This window comes from Grampus griseus (assembly GCF_964374135.1).
Source record: "Grampus griseus genome assembly, chromosome: 10".
Lineage (NCBI taxonomy): Eukaryota > Metazoa > Chordata > Mammalia > Artiodactyla > Delphinidae > Grampus > Grampus griseus.
The window spans coordinates 30151176-30167326 of NC_139004.1; the positions used below are offsets into that span (position 1 = coordinate 30151176).

The 16151-nt window shown below is 38.2% G+C and overlaps 1 protein-coding gene across 4 annotated transcripts in view; it reads left to right on the plus strand.

Annotated features, from left to right (window-relative positions):
* The window catches only part of SUPT3H (SPT3 homolog, SAGA and STAGA complex component), a gene marked incomplete at its 3' end in the record, with an annotated part of 428189 nt that overhangs the window by 306963 nt on the left and 105075 nt on the right, over positions 1-16151 (plus strand). For all 4 annotated transcript variants that reach the window (XM_082664621.1, XM_082664620.1, XM_082664619.1 and 1 more), the window contains one exon: positions 15599-15674. In XM_082664621.1, coding sequence (XP_082520747.1) covers positions 15599-15674 — 76 coding nt within the window. The remainder of the gene's footprint in view (positions 1-15598; positions 15675-16151) is intronic.

A 16151-nucleotide genomic window follows, 5' to 3' on the forward strand; every position in this document is an offset into this window, starting at 1 on the left:
ATTGGACTTCTGTCAGTTTTCTTAAAAGGGGAGGGGCACGCCTTTTTTCTTATCTTCTATATTTGACTACTTTATACAGATGTGATACCTGGAGCTTTAGAAGCCATTCTGCATAATGAAAGGAAAGCTGCAGCCTATACAGTTTTTTACATCAAATGTATCTCAGTAAAGCAGGGGAGGGGGTGACGGGGAATGAATGAATGAATGCATAAATACATAAATAAATAAAAGGTGAAAAAAAAGCCACAGCTTAGAAATGACCGAACAGATGCTGGAAGCGACTGAAGTTCTCACGATGTCAGCAAGCAGTTATGTTAAGCCTGAACTACTTGTCTCCAGAATTCATATATATGAGGAAAAATAAACTTCTGTCTTGATTAAGAAGCTATAATTTGTAATCATACTGTATTCAGCCAAAAATATTTAACTAGTAAAACCTGTGAATGAGACCCCTAGGTTGATAAAATTGAGAATATACTTCTAGAAAGGAATTCGTTTCTTAGGGTAGACCTGGTCTGGGTCTTTTACTGAGGGCATTGATTTTTTCCCCTTTGTTAATTCCAATATAATTGACAAATTAAGTCTGTATTTCATATTGAAGGAATATTCTGTCATGTGGCCTGTGATTTTCAAAGAACTGTCATAGCCACAGGACAAGCATTAATATCTTGATGTGTTTCAGCCTAAGTCTCGTATTAATTACAAGAGTTTTGTTTATCAAAACTTACCAACATCAAAAGGTTGAAGAAATCACTCACCATTTATTAATATGTTTCCTGCTTAGATTCCAGAGGAAAATACAGGAAAGGATTTGATTTTAGATATTTTTGTTTGTTATTCAAAATATCCATCCTGCTACTTAAGAAATTAATATACTGGGCTGTAGAAAATAAGTACCATCTGGCCTGTGTGTTTTTCTACCTTCTCTAAAGAACACTATGCAAAGGAGGGTGTGCAACGTAACAAGGCATATGCTTCATTTAACTATACTTATGGGATACCTGATGTGGTAAATAGGAGTACTACTTAAAAATTGTATATAAATTTATAAATAGCAAGGTTCTGTTGTATAGCACCAGGAACTATATTCAGTATCCTGTGACAAACCATAATGGAAAAGAATATGTAAAAGAATATATGTGTGTGTGTGTGTGTGTGTATATGTATGTGTGTGTGTGTATATATATATATGTTTGAATCATTTTGCTGTACAGAAAGAATTAACACAACATTGTAAATCAACTATACTTCAATAAAATTAAAAAAGAAAAAAGTTGTATATAAATCAAATTGTTGTTTATTTCATCATATTGTTAATGTACAAGGAAAGCACCAATATAAAACAACTCTAGAGGACTGCTTTTGTGCTATGAAGAATGTTAATGTGTTATTTTGTTAAGGTCATCATTAACAAATGTCATCATTCATTTCAATGTTGTCTATGTGTTGTTTTTTTTTAAAATTCACCTCTAACATTTGGGCAATCTGGTTATGAAACCTGTAATATGAAACCCCAGTAATCATCAGCGTTATTGGACTTCTCTAACTGGCTAATTAAATTCTGCTCTCCCCACCTCACTTTCACCCTGATCCTCCCACGTGGAGCCTTCTTGTTGCTTCTTACTCTTTGGAAGAGAATCATCCAAGACAGATGAGAACATGCTTATGTCACTACAGTGCATTCCGCACTTAAAACCTACAAACTGGACTTCCTTGGTGGCGCAGTGGTTAGGAATCCGCCTGCCAATGCAGGGGACACAGATTCGAGACCTGGTCTGGGAAGATCGCACATGCCACAGAGCAACTAAGCCCGTGCGTCGCAACTACTGAGCCTGCACTCTAGAGCCCATGAGCCACAACTGCTGAGCCCGCGTGCCACGTACCACAACTACTGAAGCCCACGCACCTAGAGCCCGTGCTCTGCAACGAGAGAAGCCACCACAGTGAGCAGCCTGCGCACTGCAATGAAGAGTAGCCCCCGCTCGCCGCAACTAGAGAAAAGCCTGTGTGCAGCAACGAAGACCCAACGCAGCCAAAAATTCAATAAATAAATAAATAAATTTATTAAAACAAAAAAAAACCCTACAAACTAACAAAACACACACACACACACACACACACACTCTCTCTCTCTCTCTCTCTCTCTCTCTCTCTCTCTCTCTCTCTCTCTCTCTCTCTCTACGTGTTCTCAAAGTATTTAGCCAATGTATTTGTTTCCTTGGCATCATTTTCCTAATCAAGGATGTCAGTCATCACAAAAGAGTACAAAGTCTATTATAGAATGACAGCTTTTTAAAATCTGTTACCAAGCATGGTATTATGATCAGAGCATCAGCTTTGGGGTCCGACAGACCTAAGTACTCAAATCATGGTTCCATCCCTTATCTTGTCTAGGGTATCCTTGTTAGTACCCTAGACAAGTTACTTAACGTTTCTGATTCTCAGATTATTTAACTGGAGGCACATCTCAGAACTGTTGGGAAGGATTTGTGAAAACGTATGTAATGTACCTAGTTCAGTGCCCGGCACATGTGAGCTTAAGAAACAGTATCTGTCTTCGACAAAACCTTCTTTATAAAAATGTATAATACAGCTACATTCCCGTGGATATACATACAAATGGAATATAGTTTAGGTACCCTCTTCCTTTCATAGTGACTACAATCAGAACCGGTCAAAGAATTTACAACATATATGAAAGATCAAGTTATTGGGATATCTTTCTAACTTTGACTGCTATCTCTCAGTAAAATGACTCAGAAGATGTACAGTGTATCTTCAGAAGGCACTATGTAAGATAATTCCATAACATTTGTCCACTAATATCTTGTTAAATATCTTATGTTAGAATGCATTTCTAAATCTTATCAAAGCCACACATAGCTCAAATTTTAGGGTTTTCGGAGCCACTAAAGTGGATTTCGGGTAGAATTTTTTAGATTATTGCACATCTTATAGGTGTCTAGAGTTATAACATGTAGTAGCAATCTCCAGTTGAATTCTTTGGATAATTTTACTTGGGCAAAATTTACTTGGATAATTCTATCTATATTCAGGCAGAAAATTTTAGATCTGAGGAAGGAATTTTGTTCTAGAAGTCAAGATGTAGTGGAAAGAGCACTGGCTTTGAAGAAACAGTCTTAATTCTTTCTAGCAATGTGCCTTACCTTAAGGAAAAGCCACAGAAACTCATCCAAGAACGGAACGCACCTGGCCCTGCTTGGCTTTTGAGATCAGAAGGGACAAGAAGTCTTTGGGCTGGTGAGGCTGGGGGAAGAGTACACAGGAACTCTCTGTACTGTTTTTGTAAATTTTCTGTAAATTTGAATTATTTCAAAATTAGAAGTTGTTTTTTAAAAGCCACAGAGGGTCAGTGACATCAGCGTCTTCATCTGTACAATGGTGATAATAGTAATAGCTGAGCTTCCCACCTCACACAGTTGAAAGAATCAGCAAGTAAAGCAATACCTAAAACTCAACAATGCTGCTCTTCTGTGCTGAGTCTTCCTCACTTGAGGTCACCCGTTGTACCACCTCTGATCTTCCATTTTTCTTGCTGCCCAAGTGGTCTTTGTTTCTTTAAAACTTTTGTAGTTACTTCATGTAAGGTGAAGCACTGCCTAACATCACCAGTTACTAAAACAATTCTCCTTTCTTCCTCTCTTTGTAATCCATTCCACACCCTCTGTGGCATGCCTTCTTTAAGCCTTCTTACTGAAAAACCCAGCCTAATGGTCACTGACATTTAATCAAATAACAGTTATGATACATTTACTCATGAGTAAAGGCTGATTTAAATTTGGGCACCGACATCTGAGGATGGGAATTTCATCATCAAATATCTTAATAGAAACCATTTTGTTAAATAACCATAATTATAGGTTTTACATTTATGATTCTAGGGGATTTTGCTGTTCTGCATTCTTTGAAGCCCAAGAGGCTGTCATAGCATTCAGGCTGCTTGAAATACTGAATCTAAGTACATCCAGGGCTTCTTCAGGAGATAAGGCCCTACAGGATTTCATCTTTCCAAGGTTTTGAACCCATAATTATCTTAAAGATGATTTCTGGTTTTGTTTTTTTTTTTTTAATTAGGTACATTTTTTTAAGGTGAGAAGTGAAAATAGACATTAATTTTTTTAGTGTGTAGACATTTCTGCTTTTTCCTGTTAATAATTTAGGAATTTTCGTTTATTGCATTTGAAACAAAAGCAATTTGGATAGCTATGATTTCTCTTGTATTCTCATTATAGTCATATTTGGTCAAGTCTGTTTCTGGGTTTTTTTCAGTGATCACATCTTGGCATAGTCAGGAAATCCTTTTCTTTTTGTTTGGGGTTAGCTCATGCTTGCAGCTACATCAGTCTCTGTGGCAGGTTTCTGTTGATGAACTCGCTCATTTCTGACTCATGAAAACAGCTCAGCCAGTTATGAGAAAAGAAACGTCAGCTTTAAAATGATTAAGAGCATTCTCTTCAGGGGAATAAACAATTTAATTTGGTTTTGTTTCTAACTCAGATGGTGTCCAGTCATAAAAGTATATTTTTCCTCTATAACATATTCCCTTGAGAATTTTTCCTACATTGGTGACTTTGTTTCTTCACTGGTGCATAATGTAATAGACTTCATTATTCCTCTTTTCATAATTTCGTCTTTGTTCTTTTTTAATTTTTAAAGCATGTGTGATTCAGATTTATCATTAAACATGGTTTTTTGTATCCCTGTTTATCTCACAGTTTGTTTACAACAGTATTTTCCTTCAGTTGAAAATTCCTAAATGAAGAATTTAACCATCTTACTAGAATACCTTCTTACCTAGAGTACTTAAGGTTTACTATATGAAGTGCCAATTTTCTTTTTTGGCTGCGTTGGGTCTTCGTTGCTGCGCATGGGCTTTCTCTAGTTGTGGCGAGCGGGGGCTACTCTTCGTTGCGGTGTGAGAGCTTCTCATTGCGGTGGCTTCTCTTGTTGCAGAGCACGGGCTCTAGGCGCGTGGGCTTCGGTAGTTGTGGCACGTGGGCTCAGTAGTTGTGGCGCACGGGCTTAATGCTCTGCAGCATGTGGGATCTTACTGGACCAGGACTCTAACACATGTCCCCTGCATTGGCAGGCGGATTCTTAACCACTGCGCCACCAGGGAAGTCCTGAAGTGCCAAGTTTTTAATTGTGTTATAAACTAAGAGATTGAAACTATCAACATAAATTATAGGAAGCAGAGACTGTGAACTGGTTATCCTAATCCATCACTGAGCCAGTTATCTCTGCTACTTCTCAACTTTTCTGGCAGCAGTAGTGTAGCTTTGAGATAGGGAGTAAGATTCTGATGAGAGGCGAAGGCAGGTCCTGGTGTATTGGTTCAGAAGGGTTGAAAGAAGCAGGCTTTGTTGTGGTCCCTGTTTTCGGAGCTCTCTTTCATCCGTGCTCCACAGATAAGCGTGTTGTTTTTGCAACAGACCATGATGTCAGAACCAAGGAGGGATTTGATAGAAATGACACATGATTCCATTTTTAAAAGGTCACTCTGACTGGCATGTGGGGATGAGTTGTTCCTTCAGTATCGTGGTCATCCCGTGAATCTCACAGGTGAAGTGGCCTCTGTTTTGAAACCAGATGTAGAGGCACAGTGCTTGTTCCTTGAAGGGCAGGCAGCATAGGATATAGCACAGTGCTTTTCAAGTTCTGCCCTGCAATTTTTGGAGTTACATGAGAAATATCTTGCAGAGGAGAAGGAAAATTGGAGGCTCTAAGACTCCTTCCCTCCCTTCTATCACCTCTGTTTTAACAGTTTCATTAATGAGGATTCACTGTAAAAAGAGCATAGACTTGGGAGTGAGACAGACCTGGTTTCAGAATGCACGTGCCTTACCTGCTTAGCAAACTTAGGTAAGTTACCTAACGTATCTGAGCCATAGATGCTTCATTTTAAAAACAGGGATTATATCTGCCCATTGAGATTATTGGAAGAATTGAAAGAGAAAATGAAAGGATGAAGTGTGGCACCCACACATAGTAGTGAGTCAACCAATGTTAGTCCCCTTCGCCTTAGACTAGTGGTTCTTAACGGGGTGTGATTTTGCCCCCAGTGGGACATTTGGCGATGTTTAGAGACATTTTTGGTTTTCACAGCCCACGAAGTGGTGGGCAAATGCTATTGGCATCTAGTGGGTAGAGGTCAGGGTTGCTGCTAAACATCCTACAGGCATAGGGCAGACCCACAACAAAGAATTATTCAGCACAAAATGTCAATAGTGCCAAGATTGAGAAACCCTGCCTTAGAGGTATTAATTTTTATATATAAAACATATAGAAAAAAGTATTTATGGGTTCCACTAATATTTATGAAACACTACTATGTGTCAAGCTCTGTAGAGCCTGTGAGGATTTAGCACTGAATAAAATAGACATAGTCTGTGCTGTCAGGGAACTTACATTCTAGTTGAGGAGAAATAGACAATAAACAAATAAGTATATAATGTTATTGTGGCAGATGGTAGTAAGAGCTATGAAGAAAAATGAAGCAAAGTCATGGATAGAGAGTGACCTGGGGGAGCTGCTATCTTATATTAAGTGGCCATAAACTGCTTCTCTGATAAGGTGACTTTTGAACAGAGACCTGATGGAAGTGAGGGAGCAAGCCAGACAGTGATGTGGGGTTAAGATATTCTGGACAGAGTATGATAAATGCAAAGGCCCTGGTGTGGGAATTGTATTTGGCATTTTCAAGAAAGTTCAGGATAGGCCAGTGTGGCTAGAGCAGAGTGAGAAGGGGAGTGGTAGGAGGTGAGATCTGAGAGTAATAGGGAACCAGATGACGTTGGGATTTATAGGCCGTTCTGAGGATTTGGGCTTTTCTTCTATGTGTGATGAGAAGCTCTTGGAAGTTTTTGTTTGTTTGTTTGTATTTTTATTTTATATTGGAAGGAATAGATACGTGGAAGTTTTGATCATAAATAGCATGATCTGATTTTCATTTTTTAAAAGATCACTCTGGCCATTGCTTGGTGAATAGATGGTCAGGGGTGGGGATAGGAGAGGAGGAAGAGTGGAAGCAGGAAGACCCATTAGGAGATTATCGCAGTAATCCAGGGGAGCGATGATGATGATGGCTTGGACCAGAGGAGTGGCAGTGACAGTGGAAGGGCATGAAAAGTAGTTTATTCCAGATATACTTTTAAAGGTAGAGCTCATGGAAAACCATAATTCAAAAAGAGTCGTGTACCACAGTGTTCATTGCAGCTCTGTTTACAGTAGCCGGGACATGGATGCAACCTAAGTGTCCGTCAACAGATGAATGGATAAAGAAGATGTGGCACATATACACAATGGAATGTTACTCAGCCATAAAAAGAAACGAAATTGAGTTATTTGTAGTGAGGTGGATGGGCCTAGAGTCTGTCATACAGAGTGAAATAAGCCAGAAAGAGAAAAACAAATACTGTATGCTAACACATATATATGGAATTTTAAAAAAAATGGTTCTGATGAACCTAGGGACAGGACAGGAATAAAGACACAGATGTAGAGAATGGACTTGTGGACAGGGACGGGGAAGGGTAAGCTGGGACGAAGTGAGAGAGTGGCATGGACATATACACACTACCAAATGTAAAATAGATAGCCAGTGGGAAGCAGCTGCATCACACAGGGAGATCAGCTCGGTGCTTTGCGACCACCTAGAGGTGTGGGATAGGGAGGGTGGGAGGGAGATGCAAGAGGGAGGAGATATGGGGATATATGTATACGTATAGCTGATTCACTTTGTTGTAAAGCAGAAACTAACACACTATTGTAAAGCAATTATACTCCAGTAAAGATGTTAAAAAATAATCACATAAATAAAAATAAAGGTAGAGCTCATGGAACTTGCTTAGAGGGAATTAATCAATGAAGTGAACTAAGATAAAAAGTGTTATTTTCACATATAAAAAAAAAAATCCTTGGTGAAAACACGCAGATGTATCACATAGTAGCAACAAAGGGAAGTTCCAAGGGGGACCCTCCCTTGTTCTGTGCAGAGTTCCATGGATCCTTGAAGAGGATGGTGAGGGCCATGCTGCACTGACAGGCTCCCTGCTTCACAGGATTTTATTCTAAAGGTGCCAGACTTTCCCACTATATAAGTGAAGCCAGCCTGCGTTCAGTATGTGTGTTGGACTGCTTGAGAATTTGATTTTGACTAAATCAAAGTGGAAAGGTCTGCAGCTCTCACTCAAGGTTAAAGAGAAAGTATGAATTAAATTTTGTGCAATAGTTGCTTTATATACATATTTTCCAGTTGTAAAGTTTTACCCTAAATGACCAAAATATTTAACTGTATCCTCGTACATTTGCTAGACTCCAAAGTTATGTCGACTCATCTGGATATTACATAAACCTATGAGAATTTTTAGGACTATTATTCAGAATACCTGAAGAGCCTACATACATTAACCTGATATGTTCACTTTTTGGATATACAGCCAAATAGAAACCACAAAAAAGGGTTATAGCACCCTCAGTCAGGAACATAAAAAAGAAGTCAGTCTTCTATCACTTTAAAGAACTAGTTTGGGCAGAAACACATAACTTTTTATAGTATTTGCCAACTTAGTTATTACAGAGCATGTTTACAATTTCAGAAAAACATCAGTAAAAATTAGTACTAATACTATGTGAGGGTTTACAACTAAACATGGGATTAGGTTGTTTGGTACTAAGTTATTGGAAAAAAGTGATACTTTTCTTAGCACACATTTTATCCCAAGACAGGAAATATTTTTTTGGGAACAATTCTCCCCACTACTAGCTTAATAAATTCAGATTAAAAAATTTGAAGCAGGCATTACCCCAATTTGAAGTGTAGTATTTTGATTTTTAATAACAACTGTATTTTCCTTATATAACCAATCATGCTCATTCTTCATAGTTTAAAATATATAGAAAAGAAAAAAACTCCTGTGTTAACATTAATATATTTAGACCCAAAGAGTAGTATAGACCCAAAAAAATCCAATATTTTGAAACAACTCTATTATGAACTAATGTCACAAATATCCTTTTGTGTATTTCTCAATCACTGATGCTTTGTACTTGCTGAGAATTACTCACTTATTTTTAGCACAAAATTCCTTTTAAATCCCTTGAATGTTCTCCTAGAGTCTACAGCTATTTCCTTGGGAAACTTCATGTAGCTATTACAATACATTCTTAATACCTTGGACACATAAAACTGGGGGATTCTAAAAATCCCTCTGGGGGAGCAAATCAACACCAACGGAAACCTTGATTTTTAGGCTAGGAAATATATTGTATTTTTATTCAGTTAGAAAATTCTGGATCAAACCTAAATGAACTTTTGATTTCAAGATTACATCAGTCTGAATTCCGAGTTGGCTCCCTTAACATTGCAGTAACATTCTCCTTTCTCTCCCTCTTTCACTATATCTCACTGAGAACATATATCCAAGACTCTGCTATCTCTCTGTGATTTTCTGCCTCTTGAGTAACCACTTTGATTATTTTACTGCATATGGACATTTATTTAATGACCTTCTGTAAGTCAAACAAGATTTCTTTACTTTCAAAAATCTTTTCTTTCCTGATTGTAATTCAGTTAAGAAAAAAAATTTTAATTACTGCAATGTGTACCTGAAAAAGTAAAAGTTCCCTATAATGTTACCCCCGAGATTAATACTATTAAAAGCATAATGTATATACTTCCAGATGTTTGCATACGTGTATGTATGTCTCATGTGCACGCTTGTGTGTTTAAACGTAAATGGGATCAAGGTACCTACATTCTGATTCTCAACTTGCTTTTTTCAGTTAATAATGCATTCTCGCAGCTATAATCTCTGAGGGGAGACAGAAGTAGGACACACAGAAAAGTGCAGGGGTATGATATTATCTAGAAGAACATGTATGATTCGGAAGAGAGGAATCAATGTGACCTGGAATCTTGAGGGAAAAGTTGCTAGAGGAGGTGGTACTTATGCTGAAAGGGAACGAGTTAAATTACCATGGGGATGGAAGTGGGGGTGTCCAGCACAATCATGAGGGAGGGGCAGGGGACAGCAAAATATGGCAGATGTGACAAAGAGTAACCTTTGTGCCAAGGTCTTTTCTCTTTGTTTTTACTTAAAGTAATTGTACCCAGATGGGTTGGGAGAGTTCAGATATTTGGAAGGAACCAGCAGAAACCTGTTGCAGTACTCCAGGCCCAAAATGGTGAGCACTGCAGTGGGCATTAAAAGCAGGGGAAGCTACCACATGTTTTGAGGGAGACTCACCTAACTCTTGGGTAGGGGAATCTAGTAAATTACAAACTGACCCAGCAAGCCGAGCCGACACTCACCTGCGTACCGGGTTGCCTCTGCGATGATCCAGATAAACCCTAAAACTTTTTGGACCTCAGCTTCCTTATCTACAGTGAGTCGGAGGTGTATGAGGGTTCCAGGGTGCTTCAGCATTCTGTCGCGTTTACTCATCTGTGAGTATCCTTCTGCTGTGGACCACAGCATACATGAACATACGTAAACATTCCACAGTTCACATGTTGTCACGTTGCTGGATGCTGCTGCAGCCACTCTGTATGAAGTTTTCAAGTTCAACCATTTCCTGCCTCACGTGAGGTACTTGGTAGATTACCATTGACATTTGGCCTTTTCCATGCAGAAAAGACTTTGCATTTCAATTGTAAGGCTTCTAGGTGTAATCAAAATAAGATTTTTTTTAAAATTCAAGGTGGAAGTGAAAGCAGATGAAAACTTTCATCTTGGTTTCAAAGTTATGTTCTATGATTCTGTGCTGCTGAAGAAAGTCATGTGTCTTGAGAAGCTGCCAAGAGATACGCCAGCACATAGTTTCTATAACCTCTACGTATGCTTCAGTGAAAGCATGCAGAGAATTTAAATGAAACTGCATGCTGCAGAAGTAATCCAGCCTCATACCTCAAACTGATATAGGCAGGGCAAATGGTGATTGTCACTGCTGTCCTTGAAAGTATTTTTCAAAGACACGGCGATTTCACATCCACTGACATAAAAACTTATCACTAAAAATTTAAATTAACAGTTATATACTGACAGACTGTTGTTTTCAGGTATTGAACAAACAAATTATACTACATACTGCATTTGTAGGGATATTTGCTCCCCTGGTTTCATTTAGGTAAGACCCAGAAAGTAAGTTTATCTGACACAGAATTGTGCCTTCTGTTTTGCAATAACCAGAAAGACCTGTAACCTTGATAATGAGATGAATGACTATAGCATAACTATTCTCTATTACCTTTTTTTGGAAGTTATTTCAATTAAATTTTGAAATATTGTTGGGTATTTGGAAAATGTTAGGAATAATTCTTTCATCCATGTATGCCACTACATGGTAATACTTTGCTATGTTGTAGTATCAGTAAGGTTCAATTTCAGAGACGCCTCTGAGTTATTAGCATATTCTTAGGAGCGTTCAGAAGCACTGCTGATACCTAAAGAAAGCCACGAGTGGGTAGAAGCACCAGATTAAGCAGAAGACGAACTGGACTTGCAGATGCAAAAGCATGAGTAATCCAGAGATGACCTGACATTTATGTGGCAGTCTGAGATCATCCTCATGTGAGGATGTTCAGGAAGAATAAAAGCTGTGATTAACCTGATATGATTATTTAGTGATACACCTCAGAATAGGTCATTCAAGAGCAACCCAAGTTTTACTTCTCACTTTGCCTCTTTATTAACTATATACTTTAAATTTTTTTTCTTTTTTTTACTTCTCTACATCTGAGTGTGCTCAAGCTCAACTTCTAAAATGGAGCTATGAAAAAAAACTGTTTATCTTAAAGGTTATTGTGCTGCTCTATGTAAAGAGTAGACATTGTTATTCTGGTCATGCTATTTTATTAGGCTTATGATTTTTTTCCCGCTTGAATCTTTTTCCAGAGATTTCTTAAAGTTCCAGGAATAGAAAAGGATGGCCACTGTGTACTTTAGTGTGAATTACAGAGGGTGATCTGAAGAGAGGCAGAAGGGAGGTGGATTTAGGACAACACAGAAAATAAGAGCCAGCCTCAGTTCATTGTTGGCCAGTGTCTTGTTTTTTATGGGTCTTTGGCTTAAAAAACTGTCTACCCTCTCTGGAATTTGTACAGTTTGATTACAAATATTACAGTTCCTGTTTTGAGATCAGCCATCAAGGATTTATATGCATTTCTTCTGCCTCAGTCTACCCATCCATCTACCCCAGTCATCAGCCGGCCAGCAGATGTTTACCGAGGCCCAGGTAAATCCAAGCTAAGAAATCTCAGCCAGCACTGAGATTATAGAAGCAAAATATAGTTACTATCTTTGAAGAATACATAGTCCATGAAGATTAGGTATTTTCTGACTTTCCCGGTATTTAAGGTGATAGTGTAAGATCAGGAGAGAATGTAATCAGATGCTGAATGATTTGGATGCTTTTATGAGACCAAATTTGTCCCATTTTTTTGGTTATTTGAAACAAGTCCTGGGGAAGAGAGAGGAGTAAACAAAAATTAGCATGAGGAGCGGATCTGAACCATCCTCCTCATCATCAAGTCCCAGTTAGTGTCTCTGATTGCCTGTTGAGCGCACTTGACCGTGCTGTGAATAGCATGCATGGCCGGTGACATGCAGTGTATATTCTGAGGACATTAGTAGGAGTGCTTCCCAACCTCTTTTATGTCATGGCACGCATAGAAAATGATAACATTTACCAGCCTGGGGTTTCTGCTGCCTCAGCCTTGTGAGGCACCCAGAAGGTTGAGGGGAAACAGCATCCCACCTGTGACGTGTTTGCAGCACCCCCGTGTACTGTCAGGTACATTACAGTTTGTACACTCTGTACCAGGCTATCCCCAGATCTGCCTTCTTTGCTGATCCAGGGCCTCACTAATTTCATTTTCTCGTGAACAGTTTGGGCATGTTAATTACAGCGGCTCCATAATACCTCTTAGTAAGATAATGTAGAGTTTAGAGGATCCCAAAGAAAAATATTGGAGTGAACAATTACTGTATGTTCGAGACAGCGCTTTATATTGAAAACAGGCTTCCTCAAGGAATTGAGAGTCCAGGCTTCACTTCTAACTTGGTCACCTTTCACAGATCATTTCCCTCCGAACCTTCATTTCCTTATCTTTAAAAGAGAGAGATTGAACAAGATGAACGTTATGCTGCTCTCTAGCCGTGATTTTGTGCTGCCTATAAATCTTTGCTGTTGAGTCAACTGCTTCACATTGTGTGTTTGCTGTATGCTAGGCGCTTGGTGAATAATTTCTACGCATACCCTAGTAGCTTCACGGGGCTCCCGAGATCAAAGGTTACCGCGTAGAGGCTAGAGGACTTAAAATACATCAACTTACCATAACGATGGATACATGTCATATATTTGTCCAAACTCATAGAGTGTACAACACCAAGGGTGAACCACAATGTAACCTGTGGATTTGGGGTGATAATGATGTGGCAGTGTAGGTTCATCAGTTGTAACAAGCGCACCACTCTGCGGGGGGTGTTGATAATGGGGGGGCTGTGCGCGTGGGGGAGCATGGGGTATTTGGGAGCTGTCTGTACCTCCTTCTTAATTTTACTGTGAACCTAAAACTACTCTAAAAAATAAATCTTTAAATATGAAAAAATAAATAAATAAAATAAAATACATCAACCATCTAAGCTATCTAAGAATGTATACAGAAGCCAAATCTTGAATGTCCATTTTTTGGAGGAAAGTTAGTATTAAGAATCTCCTTAGGAACCTTCTTTTTCCGTAGTCTTCTGGTTCCTTTCTGTCTAGCATGTGTTTGGTGCATGAGGCTGCCTAGCTGGAGAGTAGCAGAGAAGACCTGGAGGAACGCATGGATAATGAAGGATTTGGCTGCACTATAGCCATTTGCCTGCATCATAGACCAAGATGGTAGCATTCGTTTATTCCACAAATGTTTTCTTGCTCATTTACTATGTGTCAGATATTTTTTAGGAGCTAGAAATTCAAACCTGAGAGATTCCTGCTATAGTCAGACACAGACAGTCAGATGCACATACAGACATGCATACGTAATATGTACATACATTAAAGATATCAGTCTCAGAGGTTTTTTGTTTTAATAAACACACTAGTAACTGATTTGTCATGTTCAAAACACATAAATTATCCCTTCCTTACTTCCTGTTTTCCATTAGCAAACATTTATTGAGTCAAGTATCAGATACATTAAAAAGGACAAAACTAAATCATGCATTCATATATCAAAAAATACTTCTGAGTACATAAAAATTTATCCAGTAATATACCCTTAAGGAAACATGATGTTTCAGATACACACACAACAGGATGCATGTACACATACAGCACATACATATACCTGCACGTGTGTGGGAGTAATATTTACTTGTACGTGTTCGAAAAGGATACTTGAACCTAGAGAATAAATAAACAAGAGAAGTCTGGGTTTGTGTCAACACATATATGTGTTTGTGAATATGTGTGGAGGAGGTTAGGAGGGAAAAGGTGGAGGGGAGAGAAGGAAGGGAAAAAATAATCAGTGGTCTTAGAATGAACCACAGTAGTTAGTAAATTTTGCCTTAATTCCCACCCCCCATCTATCTTTTCTCTATGGAACTGCAGCTAGTGTGCCATTATTCATTCAACTGATAGATCATTGGAATTAAATTGTCTACTCACCCAAATCAAACAAGATGAAAAAGAATAATTTCAGTTTTAAAAAAATACAAAAAGATCCGTAGACGTTAGAAGTGGTACTTATGTGTTCCACCAACTGTGATAAAGAAAACTTGCTGGAAGTCCTTCCAAAGCAGAAAAAAAATTTAAATCTCAGGGAATTTTTTTTCCTTTACTGGCCAGAAACTCATTCCAAGAAGTACCAGCCTGTCTCATTTCAAAATGCTTCCCTTGCCAAGGAAGCGGAAGCGGTCATATTCTTTCCCACCAAACTATGGGTGAATTATAATTATCCTACCTCTTGTGGGACAATGAAGCAGCAAACATCTGCTATACTGAATCCAAAAACCCACGAATGAAACTATACCAAACTGTGAATCATACCTGGACTCAGATTAAAGGATTTGTTGTGTTTACCTTTTTCTTTATTTTCTTTGCAATTTAAAATATGGATTTGTTAGCTCTGGCTCTGTGTTCTAACTGAGGGGAAATATATGGATTCCATTCGTTGACTCCTATTTTAACATTGAAAAATCCCAGCTTTAAGGCAGATAGGCAATAAGAGTTCATAACAAATTTTCTGTTTGATTTGTTACACCTCACAGTTTTCTTTTTCTTCAAGAGTGTGGTACAGTTAAAGAAAATTTAGAAGTGCACAGTCTTAAGAAGTGAGGTCCTTTAGTTTTTTCTTCCACTGTAATAAAAATAACAGAGGACTGGAAAATGGTTTTAAAACTTTATTTCCAAGAGAAACAAGCTTCAAAACTACTGTTATCACAATTTTATGTATCATGGTATTTATGGTGGTACTAAACTCTTCACCTAGAGTAAGAAAAGGAAATGGAACTTCAGTTCTGGGTTTTAGCTGTGAAAACATAAAAGTCTACTTGCTTTAAAAATTGTGTGCCTTTTTATTTTTATCTATTAGAGAGCAGAAAGACAAACTCGAATTATGGATTCAGCTCAATATGCAGAATTCTGTGAAAGTCGACAGTTAAGTTTCTGTAAGTAAGCATTTAACTTTGCTTCATTATACTTTTGAGATTATGTGTTACAGATACACTAAAGTACAGCAACATCTGTGTTCCTTAGAAATTGGCGAGTTTAATACGTATATGCAGAGTTATAACTATTATGGAAACAGCCTCTGCATTGTAGGGGAGCCTATAAAAGGTTTTACCCCACTCTGCTGTTTTGCAGTTAATAGTGTTAAGAGGTTTTTAAGGGTGCTGGTAATACACAGAGAGCCATGTTAATTATTCACGTTACTTTTAGTCAGAAAAATTCCAATTTTTGTAATATTCCCATTTAAATTTCTTTTTTGGTTTCTTAGTCATTTTTACACTAGCATTGCTGATTGTACTTGACCCATAATGGACTGTAGTAGTACAGTCATGACAGTTAAAAGCCCCTAATAGTAATAAATACCAAACTTTCCCTTCATGTGTACATTCTCATATTACCACAATAGAACATATCAA